General features: G+C 46.6%; 1 protein-coding gene across 1 annotated transcript in view; it reads left to right on the forward strand.

Annotated features, from left to right (window-relative positions):
• LOC144122948 (uncharacterized) overlaps nt 1-7,553 on the forward strand; it is a 36,270-nt gene extending 28,717 nt beyond the window's left edge. The window contains exon 5 of the mRNA XM_077655897.1: nt 7,097-7,553. Coding sequence (XP_077512023.1) covers nt 7,097-7,330 — 234 coding nt within the window. The 3' untranslated portion in view covers nt 7,331-7,553. The remainder of the gene's footprint in view (nt 1-7,096) is intronic.
• Nucleotides 7,554-25,678: the final 18,125 nt, after the last annotated feature.

The raw sequence follows: 25,678 nt of genomic DNA on the forward strand, positions 1-25,678 counted from the left end.
GTTTCGCCCCGTTGCCGAACAACCACCACCCCATCATTACGTGCGTCCCATCGAGCAGCAGCAGGACCCGTGCCCTCCATTCCGTAAAGCGTACGTGTGGCGAACGTCCAACGATCCTCCGCTCTGCTACCACTGCGGGGAGCCCGGCCATGTTCTGCGGAATTGCCCGTACCGGCGGATGGGTCTGAAAGGATTCCCACCGGACGCGCCTCGACCGCGCTATGGTGAAAGACCGCGGGACATAGAGGAGTACCTGAACTCTCAAGTGCCGCCCCCGACCTCACAGCGGCGACAGTCGCGATCGCCATCCCCGAGGCGCTTTGCTACGCCCAGTCGGCCCTCAACCTCCGGTCAGTTCGGAGGCACGTCCCCTCGGCGGGAAAACTGAAGACGGCGTCCTCCGGGGGTAGGGCCGCCGCCGCTGCACGAAGTCAACAGCCTCCACCCGACGATTGGACGCGACGGCCCGAGCGTCAACGACCCGATCCGACGACCTCACCGACGTGCTGCAAACGATTAGTTTCCGCTGAAATTTTAGTAACCGTCGACAGTTATGAACTGACCGCACTCGTCGATACCGGCGCTGATTTTTCTGTGATGAGCAGGGAGCTAGCCATGACACTCCGTAAATTCTGACGCCTTGGTGTGGACCCGTGATCCGCACTGCCGGTGGCCATGTCGTGACACCAATCGGCGTCTGCACTTGCCGCATCCAAATCCGTGGTCTTACTTTCACCGGCTCCTTTGCCGTGTTAGCTGACTGTTCAAAGGACCTCATACTGGGCATGGATTTCCTTCACGAGTATGGTGCGATCATAAACCTTCAGGAACTCATTGCATCTTTTTCCGCCCAGCGAGCCGTTAACACAACCACCGAGCCCTGTAAAGTAATGTTGCGCATATGTGACGACCACATAACAATCCCTCCGCGAGCCAGCAAGTTCGTCACAGTCGAGTGTACTGACAGCACCGGCGCTCTTGGCATTGCTGAAGCGAACATGTCCCTGCTACTCGCTCGGCAAGTTTGTGTCGCCCGAGGCCTAGTAGACCTTGCCAATGGTCGTACCGAAATCTTAGTCACGAACTTTACTCGTGAACCGCAACATTTGACGAAGTCAGAAGTCGTCGCTTCTTTTGACGAGCTTGGAGAGTGTACGAGGCAGTGCTCTTTATCCACCACGTCAGACCTCGCCGACGCGACGGCTACAGCCATTCCAACTGACGTGAACCCGCACCTCTCGGCCAGTCAGAAAAACTGCGTGCAAAGCCTAATCTATTCCTTCCGCGACTGTTTTGCGGAAACTTCCAAGGTCCGACAGACGCCGCTTACCAAGCATCGAATTGTCGTTGCTGACGACCAAAGACCCATTTGCCAGCGCCCTTATCGCGTGTCTTCCAAAGAACGCGATGCCATCCGCCGCCAAGTTACACAGATGCTCCAGGACGACGTCATCCAACCTTCCACGAGCCCCTGGGCGTCGCCTGTTGTTCTCGTCACGAAGAAAGATGGCACCCTCAGGTTCTGCGTCGATTACAGGCGCCTGAATACCGTCACGAAAAAAGATGTGTACCCTCTGCCCCGCATTGATGATTCCCTAGACCGCCTGCGCCATGCCACCTTCTTTTCATCTCTTGACCTCCGCAGTGGGTATTGGCAAATAGAGGTCGACGAACGCGACCGAGAGAAGACCGCCTTTATTACGCCTGACGGTTTATACGAGTTTAAGGTACTCCCTTTTGGCTTGTGCTCGGCCCCGGCCACGTTCCAACGAATGATGGACACCGTGCTGTCCGGTCTGAAGTGGCAGACATGCCTCGTATATCTTGACGATGTCGTGATCTTCTCTGACACGTTTGATGAGCACCTGAAACGCTTGCGTGCTGTTTTCGAGGCCATACGTTCCGCTGGTCTCTCTCTCAAGCCAGAGAAATGTCACTTTGCATTTCAAGAGCTGAAGTTTCTTGGTCACATTGTCAGCGCACGAGGTGTTAGTCCAGATCCCGAAAAGACGGCCGCCGTAGCTGCCTTCCCTAAGCCAACAGACAAACGGAGTCTGCGTCGTTTCTTGGGCCTCTGCGCGTACTATCGCCGGTTTGTTCCCAATTTCTCCCGGCTAGCAGAGCCTTTGACCCGCCTGACGAAGGATTCTGAACCCTTCATCTGGGGCCAAGACCAGGACAGCGCCTTCACAGAACTCAAGTCCCGTCTGCAGTGTACGCCTGTGCTTGGCCACTTCGACGAAGAGGCCGACACTGAACTGCACACTGATGCTAGTAACGTTGGCCTCGGCGCGGTCCTTGTTCAGCGGCAGGATGGTCTAGAACGCGTGATTGCTTACGCCAGTCGCACTTTGTCCCGTTCAGAAGTCAATTATTCCACAACGGAAAAGGAATGTCTAGCTGTGTTGTGGGCCGTTACGAAATTTCGTCCGTACTTGTATGGCCGCCCGTTTCGGGTCGTGAGCGACCACCATTCACTCTGTTGGTTGGCGAACCTGAAGGATCCCTCGGGGCGGCTTGCTCGATGGAGTCTTCGGTTACAAAAATTTGATGTCACCATCGTGCACAAGTCTGGCCAGAAACACAGCGATGCTGACTGTCTATCCCGCGCCCCAATCCTGTGCCCCACTGACGAGTCCGACGACGATTCCGCTTTTCTTGGTGCTCTCACCACGTCCACCCTTGCCCAACAACAAAGGGCCGATTCTGACCTGCTGCCCCTCATAGAATACCTTGAAGGAATCGCCCCATCTCCACCTCGGCTCTTCAAGCGCGGACTGTCATCGTTTTGCTTGCCCGATGGGGTACTCTACAAAAAGAACTACGGCCCAACGGACACTGTCTATCTGCTTGCAGTGCCAGCTGCGCTTCGTGACGAAGTTCTGCGCGCGTGCCACGACGACCTTTCTTCGGGCCATCTCGGGTTTTCCCGCACGTTGGCGCGCATACGCACCAAGTACTACTGGCCCAAGCTTGCTGCGGTTGTCCGCCATTACGTCCGAACCTGCCGAGAATGTCAGCGCCGGAAGACGCCACCGACTAAACCAGCCGGGCTCCTGCAGCCTATCGATCCCCCGCGCCTCCCATTTCAACAGGTCGGCATGGACTTACTCGGTTCGTTTCCGGCGTCTTCCATGGGTAACCGGTACATTGCTGTTGCCACTGGCTATCTCAGCCGCTACTGTGAGACCAAGGCTCTTCCCCGTGGTACCGCCGCCGAAGTCGCAAGTTTTTTCATTCATAACATTGTGCTTCGTCACGGAGCTCCAACGGTCGTATTAACTGACAGGGGAACCCCGTTTACGTCGGCACTTACGAACGAGGTACTTCGACTCAGTGACACCAGCCATCGAAAGACAACAGCTTACCGTCCGTAAACCAACGGACTGACTGAGCGGCTTAACAAGACAATTGCCGATATGCTTTCTATGTATGTCGACGATGACCACGCGAACTGGGACCGGATACTTCCTTACATAACGTTCGCGTACAACACTGCGCTTCACGAAACGACGCGCTTCACTCCTTTCCATTTGGTGCACGGTCGCGAAGCCTTGACCATGCTGGACGCCATGCTTCTTCCGGATCCTACTCCCTCTTCTGTCGTGGATGCCGACCAATTTGTCCGTGACGCCGAAGTTGCTCGCCAAGTTGCTCGACAGCGAATCCGGTGCCAACAACAACGCGACGCCGAGCGTTACAACCTCCGCCGCAGGGAGGTGATTTACACACCCGGTGACCAAGTCTGGGTGTGGAGCCCAATCCGTTTGCGAGGGCGCTCCGAGAAGCTTCTTCGTCGTTACTTTGGTCCGTACCAGGTGTTACGCCGCCTCAGCGCGGTGACCTACGAGGTGCTCCCTCAAGGAACTGTCCGGTCCTCTCGACACACGACGTCCGAGGTCGTCCACGTGGCGCGAATGAAGCCGTTTTATTCCCGTTAGCCCCGGACCCAACCCCGCCATTACCTTTCGCCTTATTTTTTTTTCTTCCCCTCGCGTGCGGCATCGAGTCGATGCCTCTTAGATGAAAGGAGCAATGCCACGCTGCTGACTTTCTGCCGGCGCCACCTGGAGGTCGAACTGTGTTCCCGAGCGCGTGGCCGAACGTCTTCTTTGTCCAGAACGAGCGCGGCGGTGTTGGCAAACCTCGCCCGAGTGAACAGCTTTGTTCTCTGTATTTTCGCCGGTGACAATATTATCAACAATACACTCAAGATTAGCATGACCTCAGCATATTCGGACGTCTAGTCAGATAGTCCCTAGTCATATATTTGTACTACAAATGATGGTGATCATGTGAGCAACGAGTGGAAGAATTTCCACGCTAGCTGATTCAAATGGTTATCTTCCCCATTGGCTGCACTATCTATGGGACTACAAACCGGGTCACCAGCAAGTAAAACAATAAGCACACAGTGTAAAAGAAAGACGACAAAACTTAGGAGTGGTATGAGTGATGGATAGAAGCCGACCGATAAAAAACAAAACGTTAACTCAAAAATACAGATATTTTGCAGCTGCTCCATGTTATTTGTGGTCAATTTGGTATTGTTTTTATTTTCCAGCTTTGGCTGACACAAAAATTGCTCATTTGGCAAACGCCTGAAGAAAACTATATAGTTTCAGTGAGCAGCTAATGCAAAAGAGGAAGTCTAGTTTCTATTCAAGGTAGAGATGTATGCATACAGAGTATTTGAGCAGCTTCCATTGCAGCCCATACGTTCAAGACATGGAGACTTGTGGTGTCGAGGGCCGCCGCGGTGGCTCAATGGTTATGGTGCTCGGCTGTTGACCCGAAAGACGCGGGTTCAGTACCGGCAGTGGCGGTTGATTTACGATGGAGGCGAAATCCTAGAGGCCTGTGCACTGCGTGATTTCTGAGCAAGTTGAAGAACCCCATGTGGCCAAAATTTGCGGAGCCCTTCACTACGCCGTCCCTCGTAGATTCAGTCTCTTTGGGACGTTAAACTCCAATAAACTACTAAACCAACTTTTGGCGTCGAGCTAGTGCGATCTTTTCAATCGATTAATCAATTAATCAATAAAAAATCAAACGACTTTATTTCACAACTAGACAAGGCGAAGAGAGTGTGTGAGCAACTAAACAATGGCGTCAGAACTGAAAAAAAACCTGACGTCGTAGCCTAGGTGTCGTTTTCAGGGAAAAAAGGTACTCCATCGTCTCGTAATAGCGTAATGCGTTAGTTGTCATATATGCAGAAGAAGGTAATTCTCTACATTACATTCATAGGTCCCTGGGAGTCCTGATATCCCTCCTGGCACAGTTGTGCAGCGGTTAAGCGACGCGCCACTGCCCTGCGATGGCAGGTGCTCCCAGCGTTGCGCCTTGTGCGACCCACGTTACTCGTCCCGAGAGGCCATTCGTCAGTTGAACTGCCACTTGCAACGGTAGCCAGGTTGTGATGACGCCACAAGGTCACGTGACCACCTGCCTCCTAGGTTGCTCTGGGAACTACATGCCAGAGCCATGCCCGTGATGTTTTGCTCACAACGCCGACAACATCGACAGCGGGTTTTCTGCAGAACGGGGCCTTTAATGGCACCGAATTAATATTAACCAAGCACATGAAATCAAAGTTGGTAAACAGCCAACAGCTGCACGCAAAGAAGCAACAAGATGGCGAGACCTACGTAGGATGGTCATGACCGGCAGCTAGCTGTACAATCGGGGTTTCTGTGAGTGCACGATAAGAAATTAAAATTGTCTTTTATGGTAAGAAGACCCTTCTTCTTACAAAGGAAGACGACGTGTACAGAAGATTTTTAAAAAGAATAACTATTTTAATGTTTCAGGTTAAGGGTAAAAAATGTATGCTCGAATAATTGCTTTCATTACAATGCTTGTCCACTCACCTAATGTTGGCGGTTCAGTTCCACTGCTGCTAACCGGCCTCAGTGGAACTTGGTTTTAGAACGCATTCAAGCCTTGATTTCACGACCTATACCACTTGACCTAGTCTTAGCTGCCACGGCTAGCTGCTTTTTTTTACGCGCTGTGCGATCCACATCGCCGTTATTTCCCCATTAAAATCTTTCTCTTCTTTTTTTGTGTACTTTCAACATTGTACCTACTCCTTTTTGGGCCCCAGATTAAAGTGTCACTAGATAATCTTTGCTTTGTGCCACGCAGTTATCATTCAGATAAGAGTTGAAGAAAACGTTTCACAAAGTGGGCAGGTAAATCATTTTTCGGCCGCATAAGTCATCAAGATTCTTGCGTTTCGTAAAACCGGTAGCCCCATTCAGTTTGCTGTCTAGTATACTGAACGCACGTCCTTTGTCAAAAATGCTCTTGCTATGTCATTAACTTCATCTAGTTTAGTGTGGCTCATTTTGCATTACTATAGGATTCACAATCTCTTGAAGTTGGCAACTCCCCTCTCCATCACATGAAGCTTAGGGCTTCCACGGGTAGCACAAGAATCCCGCTGCAGAGAGAGAGAGAGAGAGAGGGACTCTTTAATGAAGAAACAGAGAATTTAGCCGGCGTTTCAATATCGCTGGCATGCTACTCTGCGTAGGGAGGGGAATTTGGGAGATAAAGACTGATGAATAGCAGCGTGGAAGAGGTGGAAAAAAAAACGAAGATAAAATGCAGCCATGAAATGGGTAGGAGTTAAGAGTAATACCTTTGGTCTGAACATTTTTGGCAAATGCTCTGCATTTTTTACCTCCGGAATGGCGCCGTGCACTAAACAATCCACTATCTATTCGCCACTCCTAGCAACTGTCGACTACCGCCATTTGATGCCCCTAACTGCCAATTCCTTTGTAGCTGTGGCACCCGTTCACTGAAGATAAGCACAAGAAGGGTGCTAGGATGAGTTCAGTGCAGAAGTTTAGAATTACGATGGCGTTCACAGCACCTTTTTTGCTACATATCGAAGCCGTTTTGTAGTGCGCAAAGGTTTGATTGTTCTTTAAAGGTGGTGTTGCGCTCAACTGTGTTGCGCCTTTACTCGTTTTTTTTAGGATTAGTTCCACTTCATTACTCAAATGCAGAAAAAATGTTTTTGTCAAAGAAAATTCTGGATGTTGTCTGCAGCACCTAATCAATCTCCGCCTCCCGTTCACAGATGGTGCTGATCGGCCTGATGTTGCCCGTGGTGCTCATCATAATCTCGGTGATGGTGGGCACCCCTCTTCTGGTGCCCGCCGTGCCACCCGCGTTTCTGCCGCCTCTCGCAGCGACGACCGACGCGGCGCAGGGCAGGCGCCGTCGCCAGGTGTTCGGCGAGCCGCTCGAGGACGTGGTCGCCACCACGCTCGAGAAGCTACTAGTCGCTGTGGCCAAATACAGCGACCTCTGACCGGCCGCTTACTACGACTGGGTCCCTCCGTGCCTGACAGCACGTAGTTGGCATGGCTTCAGAAGCGCCAGCAAAACTGACGAAGCATGCTCTTTGCTGCAGTGTATTGAAGAGAGATCTCTCTCAAAAACGTCGCCAGGAACGATCCTGTTTTTTCGAGTTGTGGTTGAAGTTACCAATGTGAGTTTACTCGAAGCAACAGCTGGTCGAGAATCTAAATAAAGCAGTCTTCCCATCTTCAACTCAATAACTGCCATAAGCGAAAAGCTCCCCTTCAACCGGATAAATTCCTAAGCCATCACAGTCAATTCGTTATTTATATATTGTTGTAATTGCGTACGGAACGTGATCGTCTTAGGTATTCGCCTCCGTCGACGGTGAACATTATATGTAAGAAAGGTTAGCCATTTTGCACCCAACCTTTCCTGCATTTTTGAGAGTGCGGAATAAGATTGAAGGAGGAAAAATGTTTCACGAAGACCTTCGACAGTTTAGACGTTTCGCTTATGGTCAGCATTCATCAGCTTAGGGCAGCATTCATTGCATACAATGAGTATTTCATCGGCTGAGAGCTTCGCCCTGTTTATAGCGATAACGTGAAACGACATCGCATGGACTCAACTCATTTCGAAAGTGCAAGCGTCGCTGAGAAGTATGTGTGGTGGTCTGTGTGTGTCAACTGGAACATCAGCATGTACCAAGGATTGAGATACTGTCCGTTTAGCAGTTCTTACATTAGTTTTACATTGAAGGTAAGTGTTTGTAGAATAAAATTTCGGAGAGGGATGTGGCCTGCAGAAGACATAATGGTACTGATGAGGATGTTGATGGCGCAGACAGCCATAACAATAGCGAATTGAAATGATAGCTCTTCAAAGGAATATCAGCGCTTTGTTCCCTTGCGCAAATTTGATACATGATGTGAAGCTGTGGAAACTTCGACAATATATTGTCAATCCTCAGTACGTTGTTATCGCCAACGTCTTATTGGCTATCTAAAAAAGTGCTTGAAGGACTTTAAAGACTAAATTTATGCCAAAATTGTTCGGCTGTTTGTGGCAATATAACCACTGCTGAATGAATAATAATAATAATGAATAATATGTTCTAAAATTTTACATGACGTCGACGTGAGAGATATAGGTTGGTAATTCTCGATGTGTACCTTTTTTTCAGTTTTGTGCAGAAGTTTATTCGCGGCCGTCGTCCAGTCATCCGGTAAAGAACCGTCATATAAAGATCTGGTGAATATTACTGTCAAGTATTTTGCGCACCACTCCGCATAGCGCTTCAAAAAAGCGTTTGGTAGGCTATCGCGACCTGGTGATGTTTGACATCAAGGTTTAAGAGCATGTTAAAAACACCAGTCTTTGAAATAACATCAGATAGGGCAGTTAGTGGTGCAGAAAAGTTGGGCAGAGGACCGTTGTCGTCTGTATACCGACTGAAGGAATTTGCTGAACACAGAACAAACAACAGCCTGCTTACACACACATTTGCCGTCTATTATGAATTCGTTAATGGAAGAAGATTTGGGCGTCATTTGGCGCAAGAATCTCTCAGGAGACATTCTGATGAACGAATGTCTCCTCAGGAGACATTCTAATGAACGACCAGTCCCCAGCAGTGGGTTTGTGCCAGCAACGTCTAAGGACTACTACTACTAATGAACGCAAAAGCGTTCCGTAATGTTTTTATTTATCCCAAATTATTTTCAGCTTAAGTTGCTCTGAAATTGCTTCCACAATTGGTTTTAATGCTGAATTTCTGCTTGATTTATTTTTAACCCGTTAAGCCTTCGCTGCAAGCGTAACGTCTCCCGAGAAACCATGGATTACAGTACACAGATTTTTTTTGCAATTTTAGAGACGAAACGGGCAATATAATCGGAAACAATCAGCCATAGGCCATTCACATTATCACTGCTATTCCCAAAATTATCACAATATGAAACAAGCATATCCAGAATAGCTTCGTCTTCCGCACGGGAAAAATTGGGAAAATTTGCACGCTAGTTTGTCGATCTGGGTACACATTTGACAAGCTCAGCAGCACAGCTTCGTGATCAGATATTCCGTTTGTGACGTCACAGGCGATAACGTTGCGTATGGCACCCTTACAAACAAAACATCTAGAATTTATCCTGCGGCTCCTTGCACTCTCGTAAAAGCACGTCAAATGTGAACACAATGTCGAGCATTACAGTATTAGCTTTATGGACAGAGTATGATGAAAAGGTGTGGTAGTACATTTTAGGCAATTTAAAATCACCAGCCAGTATTAATCTATCCTCTCTTCTTACGTGGCATTGTAAATATGCTCAAGTTTTCGAAGACCGTAACAGAAGAGTGGGGAGGCCTGTAAAAAGCTCCAAGAGCAAACCGAACCTTGTTGATGTATGTTTTGCAATATAGGGCTTCAATGCCTTGAACATCAGGCATCCTGAAAAGTTGAAATGATGATTTCATTAAAATTGCCACTCCGCCGCCTCTTCTGTTGAGGCGGCACGAGCAGTAGACAAGTTCCAATATGTGGACATGTAGGCGGCTTCCTAGACGTCACACTAGATGTCTTGTCGGACGTCTAAAGAATTGGAACGCACCGAAGTCACATGACCTTGCGGCGTCTTCACAACAGTTCACCAGGCGGAGAACAAACTGCCCATCGTTGGCAGCTAAATTAATGATTAAGAGCAACCTGCGCCGCACAAGGCCCACCGCTGGGAGCACCTGCCATCGCAGGGCAGTGGAGCATCGCTTAACCGCTGCACCACTGGGCCAGGAGTGGTATGAGGACTACCAGTAATTATGAATGCAAAAGTAGAGAATGGCCTAATCGGAATATATACGAATTTACAAATTGGGCTATCGCGTTACACCCTTAAGGCGGAGCTCAAGTGTCCCCATTCATGCGCGATAGCTCTTACTTATTACGTTTGTCAAGGACGCGTCTGCCTCCAATTAACGTCAAATTGACCATAACAGTTGTGACGTGACCGCAATGTATCACTTAGAATGGCGGGCGCGTAGCGCCTGAATTGATACCTACGCTTTCGATGTGTTACTTATGTGCCAGTACAGCGGCCATCCAAGAGGGACACCCCGTGTATACCATTTGTTTAAAATTTGGGGGCCACTTGTCTGACACAGAATGTCCGAAGTGGTGTCAAATGAATTGGCATGCTCCAGACGATAAAATTAGTAATTGAGAGGGAGCCCAAAATATGTGTGGGATTCGCACCGACGACATTTCCGCCCCCGAAAACGTGCATTCCGAGGACCTTCAGACGCCAATTACGGCCGAACCGTTTGTCACAGGGGCGCTCCGGATGATGTCAAACTAATCGCCGTGTTGTGATGCACACGTTTATAAAATTTATTAACTGATATAACAAGGAAAGATTGCGGATATAGCGAAAGTACCTGCAAATCGCAATAGTAGTGCAAAATCCATGATGGCGCTGCTTTTGTCTTTAGCATTTGAGGAGCCATTGAGAAAAATGGGGGAAAAGCAGTGGGCTGGGAAAGTTTTCAGATACCTGTAGTTAAGGAATGTTGACACGAAATGAAGAAAGCGAACTAGAAAATTGACAAGCAAATATTTGTACAGCAGTAGAGGGGCGAATCAGCAATTGGCAGTTTAGAAAAAGGTTAAAGAAACAGAAAGAACTCTGTGGAAAAAAGGGATGCTGAAGAAATCTGCACTGGAAACATATAGGATCTTTAAGCAGGAAATTGCCAAAGGTAATATCTATGATAATTGTAGGGAAAGCTCTTTGTTATTTGAGGTCAGGACGGGAGTTTTGCGGACTAAGACATATATAGTCAGGTACCACGAGACAGACACGTTGTGCGTTGCGTGAGGAGAGGAAAAGGAAACGGCTGAACACCAGATACTTTTCTGTAAAGGGCTCTACCCTACAGTGGAAAGCAGTGGGGCAGATTTATCCAAGGCATTGGTGTTTAAAGACAGTGAAGGGAAAGAAGGGTTTAAGCGGGTATAAGTAAACAAGCGAAGGTTATCTGATTGGTGGCTAAAATCAAGACAAGAGTAAAATTTCACAATTCATGGCTAGGTGGCTTGAACCACCGCCCGATTTAAAGGGTTCAGCCTAATCCATCCATCCATCTATTCATCCATCCATCCATCCATCCATCCATCCATCCATCCATCCATCCATCCATCCATTCATCCGTCCGTCCGTCCGTCCGTCCGTCCGTCCATCCATCCATCCATCCATCCATTCATCCATCCATCCATCCATCCATCCATCCTTCCGTCCGTCCGTCCGTCCGTCCGTCCGTCCGTCCGTCCGTCCGTCCGTCCGTCCGTCCGTCCGTCCGTCCATCCATCCATCCATCCATCCATCCATCCATCCATCCATCCATCCATCCATCCATCCATCCATCCATCTAAGGGATGCATACGGAAAGGAAACTTCCGCGGATGTTTGGAATTGGTCTTCTCCACGTTTGCTGAGCACACCCATGTAAACATTTGAAACTCCCATAGCTGACGCTCTGAAGTCGAACATTGAGGCAGTGTTGACAGAGGATATTTTTTGTGCAAAAGAGTTTGTTATATTGAAACGAAAGCAAACCGATGTCTAACCGATCTTTCCCAATGGCTTCGGATTAACTAACTTGAAGTGAAAACTGAGAAAACTAAGCATATAATTTTTTTCTCCAGTCAAGCATATCGAAGGAGAAAAGGCAATCCAGTTACAAGGTGACCCGTGAACGTGTAGCGTGTCGTAATTCCTCGCAGCTTTGTTTCATAATAACCAAAAGGAATCTCTCTACGATGACCTCAGATCAATGACCTCGTGGACTATGGAACTGATTTCTAAACTAAGGAAACTCTTGTCGTTTTGTTAAAAAAGTAATATTTATATGCTGGTTTATTTTCCCAACTACTTTTTTCTTCTTGCGAGGAAAACAACGACAAACACAAATATACAAGATATACACAACCTACTGAAGAAGGTTGGGCGCCGTATTGAGAACGTAGATTATCTATGCCACTCTGCTCCCCTTTTCAACAAGCATCCAGCGCTAACTCTTTCCAATGTAATCAAAAATGCATTAGCTTTTACATACCCAATATTTCTGGACAAAAGAACTTTTGGGCGCGAAATCTTTTATGAACAGAATTTCTTAATACATTGTAAGATTTGTTAACAACAATGTATGTATCCGCAGATCACCCGATGGCCGTCTTGAATTTTTTCTGTTAACGTTTTAGCTATTAGCAAAAACGCTCCCCCTTGGTTTCATATGCAAGTCTTAACTTTTCGATGTCATCGATGGAAACGCTTTAAAAAAAAGATTTTGCTACATGTGAGAAAAATGGACCATTACCTTCAATATTCCCATAACAGTATCTTACAATTTTTCAATTTTCAAATTTTTTTTGAGAACTTTGGACAAGCCATTTTTAAACAATTTCAGTCATACTCTGCTGCCTTTAACCGGAAATACCCCTACAAACAACATAACTGCTATCACCAATACGAAATATGCACGAAAAAAAAGTACGCACAAAGTGTAGCACACAGAAACAGACGTATCAAATCTTTGTTTTTCTAAACAATAGCTTTGCTGTCTTCACCATGCTCAAAGAATGTGTTTCATTTCAAGCTTTTAGGAACAATGTTTTCGTGTATTTATGACACCCAGCTATTCTGGACAAAAGCATCTTTGGGTGGGAAACTGTTTATGAACGCAATTTTTACAGATAATCTAAGATCTCCCTATAACAATCAAATTATGCGCAGATCACTAGTCGGCAGTCTTGTATTTTTTTTTCACGTTTTTGCTATCGTCAAAAGCACTCCCCATTCTTTTTCTGGAAACACTGTAGACGAATGATTTTGCTACATATCAGAATTATCGACTGTTACATTCAATATTTTCATGACAGTGTCTTATAATTTTCAATTTTTGAAATTTTTGCCAGAGAAAGCTCTACTTGATCGCTCCAACACATGTAGTTATAGAGCGGTACGGTGTATTTTTGCATGTATTAATTTATCACTGTTTTCATCTTGGTTCTTTTCTGCCTGAATGCGGTTGTATAATCTTTGGTGCTTTTTTATATGGCTTCACATTTAGGTTGTTCATTAGCTTCTTCACTTAGGGTTTGCTTTTTCTTTTCTGGCTTTGCTGCATTTGATATACCATTTCAGCTCCTCATTGGGAGATGGGGGCAGACACTTGTCAGCCATGTCTGTGCCCTCCTGCCAGCCAAGTAGGAAATTGTGCCATGTCGCTTAAAAACAGATTTGATTGTATTTGAGTTGATATGAAGGCTTTGATAACCTTAATTTATGAACGGTGAAAGATAGCTTTATCATCGCGCGTGATCTTCAATGGGTCGCACTTTAATACTTTATGATCCTTGTGTAATTAGCGTCAGCGTCTATGCTTGGATTTTTAGCAAAGAGTCGAAAGTCCTGGATTCATTGATTGTCGAACAAGGCGTGCGCTCTTGCGTGTCCTAACGTACCCTGTCAGCCTGGCGTAAATTATAATCTGAAGTGGTGGCGGGATGGGTGTCGTTGGCCGGCAAAGTGTAATAGAGTGCGAACATAGCTCAATGGCTGGATGGATGGAGCAACGATAGGTTTTTCTCATTCTGTACAAAGAAATTTGTACGGAAGGGGGAGTGTCAAGTGAACGCAATGGCCACAGCGATGGCTAGCGTTTACGCTGGATCAGGGGAGGCGGCTGAGCGTTTTCTTTTCTGCAAAATAGCGTGAGAGTGTCAATGGCTACTTGTTGTTTTGAGGCATCGTGGCTTGCCCTTGAGCACCATGCGCACCCTTGTGTGTGTGTGTGTGGGGGGGGGGGGGGCGGTCTCATTTCTCGGTTAAGCGTTTGCTGCGACAACGTTTACTACGGTCGCAGACTCCCGCGAATATGCGCTCTGGCATGGGAAGAACATAAAGGTGTCTGGAGCTCCCCATAGGAGTGGCACTGCTGATATATAATCAACTGGTCTTGGAAGAGATAGGTTGGTCAGATGTTTCTTGATAATCACAAAGTGAACGAGAGAGGGAAAACCTCAGGATGCTGGGCAACGTTTCAGCAAGACGACTTCTCTTCGCGTGGGGTTGTCTTCGCTTAGACGAAGACAAGTCCGCTTGTCGAAACGTTGGCAAGCACCCAGAGGTTTTCCCTTCCTTGCGCACTTTGTGTTTATATGATCAACAGGTAACGTATGAAGTCAAAACCCACAGAAATATGCCTACATTTTTGATGGCGAGATGTGAATCATGTCTTGAAAATGTCAAGTGGATTTGTTCAGTGCTATTTGTTAAAAACACGCTGCACTTTGATTTACTGTTTTTTGTTTTTCAATAATCAATTGCACAAGATATGGCATGACATAATATATGTGCGCATTAGGAGGTTTGATTTGCTTCAGCAATAAATAGCGCAAAATGGAAAGTTTATACTTGGATTAGCGCTGTCTTAACCGACCATTAGTTATTAATTTTTTAAAACACTCTTCTGCCCTTGACTTAATGTAGCCTCTGGGATGGAAAGCAGCATCTAGAAATCAGTACTCCAGAAGCTACGAGGGGTTGTCTGACCGGTATATTGCATAATTCAGGAGCCTCTTTGAGTATGTGTGCACTTCATTATCTTCATTACAGGTGCTATATTTTACTACGCGTAAAATCGCATAAAACTTCTTCCTTTTGTAAAAACAGCAATGATCAGAGCTTGCTGAAGCCGAACACAGTTTGATGAGCGAATTTTGTAGTAAGACTTTTACCATATGTTACGCTAGTTAAAGTTCTGCACACCTCGCTTTAGGACTCACGAAAAACCAGTTGCTAAACGCCTCAAGCCACGATCATTTTGAGTTGAGTCTGCCGATGCTATCGCGAAAGAACAAAATACTACACCAAGCAATCTTGCTTTAGTGTGTGCGAAAAGTCTCGGTATCCGATTTACGCCACGATAGAGCTAACGCTAAAAGGGTAGGGGCTATCATTCTGCTCTTTGTCCACATTAGGAAGTAGGAAAACTCGCCCCGATGAGCACAGCGCGATAAAGCACGCGAACGGAGCTCGAGAAATGTGTATACGGGTTGTGAAGCACGCTGCGGAATTTGGCGTCAGAGGAGGCCGTCGCCTCTCAAAGTCACACTTTCATTTTTTTTTTGGCCTCTCCTCACGGAGTAATCTTGCGAAGCGTGCTTCCCTCGAGCATTTCGGGCCATCGGGTGAGGACAGAATGTCGCGGCCTTATCTGTCCGATTCTGAGGCGACGCGACGGCCACAGGCTACAGAGTGAGCGCAGTTTTTCTACACGTGGCCGTGAAGTAGCGATTCGCATTGAACGGCTGATCTGGAATAGAACCTTAAGTCTGGGTCCTGCTAAAGACGAACAGCATTACTGAACCTAGGATATTACGCTACAGCATAAGAGCTCCATGTCCCGGCACCTAGCGGCGGTGCCACACTTTTCCATCTGCAAGGTGCTGAGGCACCTTGGCGGGTGGAAACAGCCACCTGCCAAGAGTGCGAAAAAGCCAGCTGGGTGGTTCCACGAAAGATCAAACTGTCCAAATATTTCAAATTTTTAATTTTTCTGATTAATCACTATAGTGTGCACACATTATTCAGCAGGCCAACAGTGAAGCTTGTTTTGTCAGAATGCTAATATTTCAGGAGAAAAAAATTGTAAACGATGTCATGGCAGAGGCAGCACTTTCGCCCACAGCTCAGTTTCGAAACTGTGCAATGACGTAAGAATCGAGATAGGAAAGCCATGATGGATATATATTTCGTGCTAAAAGTATATGTGAGATAGAGTTCGTCAGGCTTACTTCCGCCATTGTTAAGAAGTTGTGACTTGATAGAAAAACGCTTGGGGCGACACGTCTCAAATCAAGCTATATTCAGGAACTCTTTTATCCGCAAATATAACGCACATCTCCTTTAAATATGCACAATAGATAAGCATCAAGGTGCTAAAAAGGCGTACTGACTTTCATTGTTATATAATAAAGGGAAGTGGAAGTATGGCCCTAAGTGAAGTATTTTTCAATGTAGTATATTTTTAAAAATCGAAGGAACGAAAAACCCCATTCTTCCCTCCCCAATTTTTCTTAAAACTCCTGAAACAAGGCTCTAGAGGGAGGCGAAAAAGAACACAAAAGAACATGTCTCATTGTTTTGTTTGCAACAATGTTATCTAAGCTCAAACTTGTAGCTTCTTGAGCATCAGCAGGAGCGCTTAAATGAAGGGGCGGAAGCAGCATACACGCCTTCCGCTCCTCTACTTTTTCCCAGATCCAAAGACTGCGACCTCTTCCACCAAGAGAGCAAACCTAATTACTTTCTAGAGACAAAAACCAATCTGTGACGAAAGTAGGATTGGTGGCGCCGATATCGCCGAATGCGAGTAACAACTGGGAGTGCGGACCGTAGGAATGCATATTAAGAAAAGTTTTGAATGTAATTTTCTTACTGCACAGTGCTTCTACGAAGCCGTGAGTAGAGCGAACTCATTTAAACTTCATCTAACTCTCGAAACACGCTGAACCTCTCAACTTTCTACTGAATCACGAACCACCTCTGCAGGCTGATGGTGTTCGAAACTGGTTTTGCCCCCATAAGGACGCAGTGGAGTTTGCGGAGCCGCTTCGAATCGCACACTCTTGTGGAATCCGGGTGCCGGTACGGGGGATGCTTGTACCAATTTTTACCGGTGGGCTGCCGGTGGTGGGTTTCGAACCAACCACCTTCCGCAGCCGAGGCGGACGTCCAAGCCCCTAGGTCACGGCTATGGTAAAGCCCTTAATCCAAGGATTTCACCCCAGAACAGCCGAACAACGGGCACCAGCCACCAGCTCCAGGTCGGGCGCAAATCTTGTGCGCATTCTAAAACCGGTGAGTGCCCGGTGTCACCGGAGATCGAACTCAGCACCTCCCGAATGCTAGGCGGATGCTCTACCTCAAGACCATCGCTAAGCTGTCCGCAGCTCAGGTGCTTCAGGTTTCGATGGCAGATGCCGCGGCTGGCAACATCTTTTCCTTCATTGTTATTTTAATAATAAATAGCCAGTAACAACAACTATATTCAATGTTCAGCTTCTTTATATCAAGCTCGAGTTCACTCAGATCCACCAGCGAAATCTCCAAGTGCGATAAGATAGAGGCTTTTAGACCTTTTAAGCTTCAAAACTGACACCGGTCTTTCGTAGACACAGGTCTCATGAACTTAACGCGCACTGCTGTTTTATAGCTCCCGCCTTTCGAAATGTACGAAAACGGGCATAGGCGCTGTCTATCCTTCAAAACCTCTAATAATAAAAGCTGGTTTAGCGCTATACAAGCTAGCTTCTCGCAGTGTGTAGAGACTTATAAACGAAGCCATTTTTATAGCGCAAAAGCTCAACGGAGTTTATCACACTTGCTTAAAGGACCTGAAATCGCAATCAGCTAAAAATCAGAGCGCCAGAAGCGAAAAAAGCTAAAAGACTGTGCTTATGCCAAACCCCTAAAATTTTTATCATTATATAACAGAAGCCATCAGCAAACGCCGTGCGCACTTGAATGTATTAGCTTTACAAAAAAAGAGCAGTTCGGGAAGGCAGAGAAAATTTCACAAACGAATTAGGAATGTGTACGCGTATACGGAATCATCTGGGCCTGAGAATGGAATTAAGTTTTAGCGGTTTCCTTGAAGTTACCATGTTTCATAAACCGCGCTACCAAATTAATATCTGTCGTATGAATCATGAGCGTTTTTATTGTCCTTTATTGTGTTGGCAGTTCTCAACATGAAAAGAACTCTGGCGCCAGGCGCTCGAATTCGTCTGTCTCTCTTATAGCGGCAAAAGTGGACTGATTTCAGCGGGATAAGCAGCAAACACGGCACGTTTGAGAGCCTGCAGGTTTCACTCATATCCAATAAAATATTCAGTTGAAAGCTTGAAAATACGTTTTATTAGTTATCGTGGCCTAAAAACTACTGTACAATCAAAGAGTACGTTAGCATCTTTTTTCTTTTTATTTTTTCTGCTATGCAATGTTTTATTTTTTATTATTGCCTCTTTCCTCATTAGTTAATTTAAATTGGATTAAACCCGTTGGGCCACAAACGCAGTGGCCAGGGTTGCTTTATATTTTCTTGGCTGGGCACTACCTAACGAGTGTCTGAAGGTCATAGGATTAACCTGATGAAAAGTACGCACAGGGCAGCATAGAGACCCAAGCGATGTGGTCTTAATCGTCAAAGCACTTATGACACCAAAAATTTGCAGCTTTGCACAATTAGCTCGAAATCGTCTAGCAAAATTACCGCGATGAGGAACAGAACACATGCCATACGTGCATTATGCGGTTATTACTCCTTAATGTGACGATTTGTCAGCCATATAATAATATAACTGAAAGTTAAAGTAATGGAGCTGGGAGTGATGTCGTACGGATGTTCATTCTCGTATTTTACAAACCGACGGTGTGGGAGGGTTAAGAAAACAACTAAGGGAGTGTGACGGCCAGAAAACATTTTAAAGTTAGGATGAGGGCGTGGGAGGAACATCTATTTTAAATGCTATCCGGGAGTACAAAAACTAAAATGAGGTCTTTTTGGCCGACTGTGATAGCGAATCAGAACGAAGTGGTTTGGTTCACGGTTTATGCAGGTTTAACGTCCCAAAGCGACTCAGGCTATAAGGGACGACGTTGTGAAGGGCTCCGGAAATTTCAAGCACCTGGGGCTCTTTAACGTGCACTCACATCGCACTGTACACGGGCCTCTAGAACTGTACACGGGCCTCTATCGGATTTCGACCACTGCGGTCGGGATCGAACCCCTGTCTTTAGTGTCAGCTGCCGAGCTCCGCAACCATAGAGCCACCGTGGCTTTTTCGTCCTTATTGCCTGTTTTCACAGTTGACAACAGATCACAAACATTTGTTCTGCGCTACATTCTGAAACATCAAGAGCGGACATGCGTTTCACTCCCTTGAGAAAATCAAAACTGTTTAAAAAAACACAGCTCTCCCATCAAATCGATAACTTCATCTCCAAGACATGGCTCCTTGTACACCTCACGCAGCTTATATACGTTTTCTTTAAACTAATCTCCGACAGACCGCGCATCTTCACCACAGTGTCGTACAGCCATCCTGCTTCGCCAAATACTGTGCTGGCCAAGAAGAAAATACATCGTATTTATATAGATCCGGCACAACATCTAGGAATCGTATCCCATACGGCGTTAATGGCAAGTATTACTCTATTGCCGGCTGCAGCACGTCCCAAAAGAGCACCGCATCCCAGCGATCAATAACGACGCGTTCAATTGACTCTGGTTTTTGACACAACAATCAGTCAGCACCCCATAGTAAAAACAATCCCTTCTCCTCCACCCGTGTTTTAACCGGCAACGTACCAGTGTGCAACTTGAAGAAAATGTCTTCACACCTGCTGGCGCCACCATTTTCCGTACTCTTTTTTTAAAACAATTCCTCCTTGGCCTCTACTATGCAGAGATCGGTACATTGGCAAGGGGAAGACAGAGTTAAGGAGATCTTTTAACAATTTCTTACGCGTGATATTTGAGAGGTATTCCAAACTGAAGCGAGCATTTAAAAACCGGAAAGCAAAGACCATTTCTTTCAAAAATCTGCTTGCACTGTATGCCGTCTACAGTGGAAACAACATAGTTAGGCAAAGACGAACAAAGCCTCACTTGAATAAAAGTCCGCAGGAAGGGGTCGCGTTGATCCCGAATAAACTTAAATCTTGACACCACCTGCCTCAGGTACAAGTTCGACAAGGAAAGACACCCTTTTCTAAAACGCAGAAATAAATTATCACGTTTAGTCTTCTCACATGAGGACTGCCAATCAAAAACTGCGAAGAGACGATGAAACTTCTGAATGCTAAGTCGAGAGCATGAAAGGACCTGCAACAAATAGCACACTTTTGAGACCAGGTATACATTACATATGTTTGCGCGCGCGAATGTAGACACAAGAGGGGGTCAGCCGGGCCAGTTGGTTCATGACAGAAAGAATTCAAAGCGCTACAGACGGGACAAGGTGAAAAAAGGAGACACAACACACCAGCGCTACTAACAACTGAAAGAAATTTATTGCTACAAGAGCAATATATACCCTTTGGCACGCTCACTGCGTAAAAACATGAAAAATAGAAGGTAAAACAGTATCAAGATTCTGTGCATGATCAGTCATCGAGGAATCTAACCTCTTTTCTTTTTAGCGTTAAGGAGGGCGCGCTAACGCAGGTTAATCCTCTGCAATGAATAAGATAAGTTTCATACATTTCGCGCACACGCTGATGCTGGTATTTTCTCAAAACCGTGCTTTTGTCAATGTTAGCCGTGCACTTGCATAATGCCACGTGGTCAGGTAAGTTTTTCCTGGCGCCATCTTTTAAGTCTTTGCTATGCTCCGGTAGCCTATCGTTTAGCAGCGTCCTGTCTGCCCAATGTAAGATGACCCGCAAGATAGTGGTATCTGATACACGGCTTCTTTTTTGCAGTCAGCGAACTTTCTTTCATGTTTCTTTTCGCATAGTTATGACGCTGGGCGATCCTTGTTTACCAAGTTGCAAAGCTTTTCTAACTTGTTGGGGGCAGAAAAGACGAGCTTCACGTTGGCCCGGCCCATGACCTTTTTCAAAGGATGGCTTATCCCATGCATGTAGGGAATCACCACAGTGCTTGCTTGGTCCACTTGCCTCTGGGTAGCTGTGCAAGCTCGAGTTAAATCTTTCACCAACTTGTCACACACACTGCGTAGAACGGTATCCGGGAACCCCGCAATGCGAAGTCTTTGCAGTTGGTGCTTGAAGCTCTCATCAATCTCATCAATGCCTTACAGTTCAGCACACTCCAAGCTAGTCAAAAGATCCATCGCCACAAGTGCCTTGAAGAATAGCCTTAACCGGTCATGCAATCATCGTATTGATGAGAGCTTCAAGCGCCAACTGCAAAGACTTCGCATTGCGGGGTTCCCGAATACCGTTCTACGCAGTGTGTGTGACAAGTTGGTGAAAGATTTAACTCGAGCTTGCACAGCTACCCAGTGGCAAGTGGACCAAGCAAGTACTGTGATTCCCTACATGCATGGGATAAGCCATCCTTTGAAAAAGGTCATGGGCCGGGCCAACGTGAAGCTCGTCTTTTCTGCCCCCAAAAAGTTAGAAAAGCTTTGCAACTTGGTAAACAAGGATCGCCCAGCGTCATAACTATGCGAAAAGAAACATGAAAGAAAGTTCGCTGACTGCAAAAAAGAAGCCGTGTATCAGATACCACTATCTTGCGGGTCATCTTACATTGGGCAGACAGGACGCTGCTAAACGATAGGCTACGGGAGCATAGCAAAGACTTAAAAGATGGCGCCAGGAAAAACTTACCTGACCACGTGGCATTATGCAAGTGCACGGCTAACATTGACAAAAGCACGGTTTTGAGAAAATACCAGCATCAGCGTGTGCGCGAAATGTATGAAGCTTATCTTATTCATTGCAGAGGATTAACCTGCGTTAGCACGCCCTCCTTAACGCTAAAAAGAAAAGAGGTTAGATTTCTCGATGACTGATCATGCACAGAATTTTGATACTGTTTTACCTTCTATTTTTCATGTTTTTACGCAGTGAGCGTGCCAAAGCGTATATATTGCTCTTGTAGCAATAAATTTGTTTCAGTTGTTAGTAGCGCTGGTGTGTTGTGTCTCCTTTTTTTACCTTGTCCCGTCTGTAGCGCTTTGAATTCTTTCTGAATATAGACAGTTCCTTTCCCAACCATTTCTTTGTACGCGTGGACAGTTCTTGAATTCTCACCTTCCAAAACTCATCGTTATCTAGATACCTGTCGAAAGGAACTAGGTATTTGGAAGGCACATGTGACCATCTTACACTTGCATGAAACAAAGGCGCTGATGCCCAGTTTCCATGCCAAAGGCCCGCGAATTAGAACGGACTGTTGGGCTAGTTGGGGTTGCATTTCGTCAGACTACGGGTGAGCGCATACATACAAGGCCGATAGCAGACGCACATAACCCGTGTATCGTCTATGCCTCCCCTTGTCCTTGCCTGTGTACGCTGGGAGGTGGCCTCAAGACCTGCCAGCGAAGCGTCCTAGTTCATGCGCGTGCGATGGAGGTTTCAGAGAGCACATCGCCTGGTACGATTCTTGAGGAGCCCAGGAAGAAACGTATATGCCTCTCCTCAAATAAACGGTCGCAATGCCTATGCATTGCAGGTTACTTGGGTTCATTGCGCTGCTTGACGGCACTGCTTACTTGAAAACGCGAAGAACATTAGACTATGTTTTCAGGAGTAGAGCACTTCATGAAGAAAGCGGGAAGCCATTTATTTAAACAAACCAAATTTCCGGGCCTTCCTGAGCGGGTAGCGGTACATACGTGATTGCTACAACCTTGAGGGGCCAGCTCACTTCATGCAATATAGCGGCGTTATAGTGACCTGCTTCTATGGCTAGCCTAGGCAGTGTCACGCTTTTTCAATTACAGGTTTTCTTGCGGACGGTGGCAACCTCCTATCAAACGGACAGCCTTCGTGTCAAATGAGTGAGAAGGAGTAAACGAGAGACCAGGAACAAATTGCTGGCTGGTTTTTCAAAATGTGCATCGTGAGAGCAGAACGGTAGACCCTCCACGCATGGCTGGAAAAAAAATTAGATCGATGAGGAAGGCAATGACGACTCCTGTAGAGCGGGCGGATACAAAACTAGAAGCGCACATTTGTGTGTGCATTGAAATAAGCCAATCCCAGTGATTGTCGTGCTCGTAAATGCTCTGCCGTTTGGAGTTTCTAGTGCGAAAGCGCTCATACGCGATTACGAAGACCGACCAAGAATCTTGTCTCTGGATGATGAAGCTTGTCAGAATTTCACCTTCATTGAAATTTTACCGCCGCGGCCGCGTTTTTCGGGTCAGCAGTCGAGCACAATAACCACTAAGCCACCGCGGCGGGTGGGGGGGGGGGGGGGGGACAAGAAAGCGATGGCTGAAGTTTGCACTGCAACCAACGCTCCCCATGTGACACAAGCCCACCTATGGCGCAAATTTTAGAGTGGCCGTTCTTAGGCACATGTGTTTCTTATAGGCCTGGAGGCCACTTGGCTAACGTTGTCCTTCGCAGCATGTGAACTTTCAGCTGCGACTAACTCGATTCCTTTCAGGCACGGAAAAAGTGCCTCATAAAACTACCACCGCAAAAATACATCTTTGTCCTGGACACCGCTAGAAACTCCTCAGATACCACAAGCGGGCGAGTACTTGTCAGTTCATGTACCTCTCGTCGCATTGATTGACTCGTCAGCCGAAAGAAACTGCTGCTGTACAAAGTGCTACTCCGGATTTGCAGAGTGCTACCGGGAGATGGCAGTCGCCGCTCATGTGCAGCTGCTTTCCCAAGTACAACTCGTATGTTAAGTATATTCACGAGTGTAATGTTCTTATGATGCGCTGACGCGCACCGTGGCTTTTATTGCGATAGCACTGCGTGGGCTGTGAGGAGGGAGACTGCCCGGCGTCGGTGTGACGCTTCAACCTGCCTACGGTGGCAGGTGGTGTTTATCGAGGATTTCCACTTCCACCTCTCCACTTGGAGGCGACAGGAAGAGGGCGCAGGACACAATTCCTCAGAAAAAATGAAAATGATTACAAGTAAAATCACTCAGACAACAGAAGGCCTACGTATAATTTAGACAACCTGCCGAAAAAATGCCTGTGCAAAAATGAGCTTCGCGAGAGTTGTCCCTTATCCACAATCGCTTCTACACATTGCGAGAAGCGATTCCGAGCAGCAATGGCATAAGAAAATAAGAATATTATAATTGGAATGGCAATACAATCAGAAGTAGAGTAGATTTATCAATGGGAAACAACAGATTCTGAATTGGAGTAGAATCAGACTTTGAATAAATTGGCGATGCAAGAAGAATGCTGACGTAATTCTTCCGCGTCAGTGCAATTGATCGCTGCTAGATGTTTTCGTTAGTCTCCTCGTGATGCGTTTCGTGCAGCGCCGTTTTCTTGAGAAGTTCTTACGGTTGCTGCCCTGACGGAAGTCACCGTTTCTCGTCCTGTGCACATAGCGTTTGTACTGTTCAAAACAGCTACTGCACTTATAAATGTAACGCCGTGAAAGCGTACTATGCTGACCGAAGGAGCAATCTTTATCGCTGTTGTTGCTGTCCTATGTAGAGACAGAGCATACCCACGTAAAGAAGACGAGCGTTTCGTAGAGTCTGAAAGAATAGATAAAATTCCTGTTGTCACTTTCAAAACGGCATGAGAGAATAGGCCGGTACTAAATCTCGGAAGGTTTGCAATAAAATTGACAGTGTAGCAAGTTTAGTGACTTAGAACAGAAAAACAAGTCTGTCAGTTTAGAGGTGTGAGTTTTATTGAAGAGAATGACAGCTGGAGCACATCTGTGTGGGCCCTCAGTCCTGGGCTCCGGAGGCTTCTGCCAACCTTCTGGCGATTAGAAGGAGTGCTTCCAGGTCGTCGAAGCGTGTGCTGGTCAGCTTCATCTCCCACAGCTCATACCACTACTGGCGCAGTGTTGCAGCGGTTGAGAGATCCTCTAGTGCCCGGCAGGTAGCTGTTTCAAGCACAGTCACCTGCCGGGGCACTGTTTCCAACAAAGCCACTGGGTGGGGCTTTGGGACACAAGGCACTCTTCGCGAATTCGGCTAAGGCAGATCTATTTGTCTGTCGACCACCGAGCTGATTCACAGCTCCATGGTGTTCTGGTAGCAACTGCAGTGAATTTATTTTAATAATTTTCATTGCAATCCACCATTCAGGGCAGGTTGCCACCAGCTTTTTTCGTGACACGGATGGACGGACGCCGCGGCTTTCCTCGTGCACAGGACCTCAAGCACGGTAGCATTAATATGCAACGTATATGATTTATCCGGCATAAATCAGAACATCCTCAGCGCACTAAGAATATTATAGTTACTTTTCCTTAATATAGCATGGTTCGCGAAAAACTTATCTCTACGATTAGCACTTGGTTGGGAGACCAGTACTTGGCAAATGTGTAAAAATGGCCTACCGCTCCCTTACGGATGCGACTTTACCTGAAGTAACGATTGCAGTCGTTCAGCTCCCACCTTCCGCATTTAAGAAAGAGCTTCTTTAAAAAGAGAGGCGACTACTTCATGCTCTTTGTGGTTGTTTTCACGTCCTATGGCCCCGTGCAATGTGGCGCACTGCTAGAGGTCTGCCGCTCTCCGCGGTGCTACACCTAAGTCCAGTTCGCGACGGGCGAGTTGCGCTGAATCAGCAAGACAGCACGAACCCGCCACGTCAGCG

This window comes from Amblyomma americanum, chromosome 3, assembly GCF_052857255.1.
Source record: "Amblyomma americanum isolate KBUSLIRL-KWMA chromosome 3, ASM5285725v1, whole genome shotgun sequence".
NCBI classification, from domain to species: Eukaryota; Metazoa; Arthropoda; class Arachnida; order Ixodida; family Ixodidae; genus Amblyomma; species Amblyomma americanum.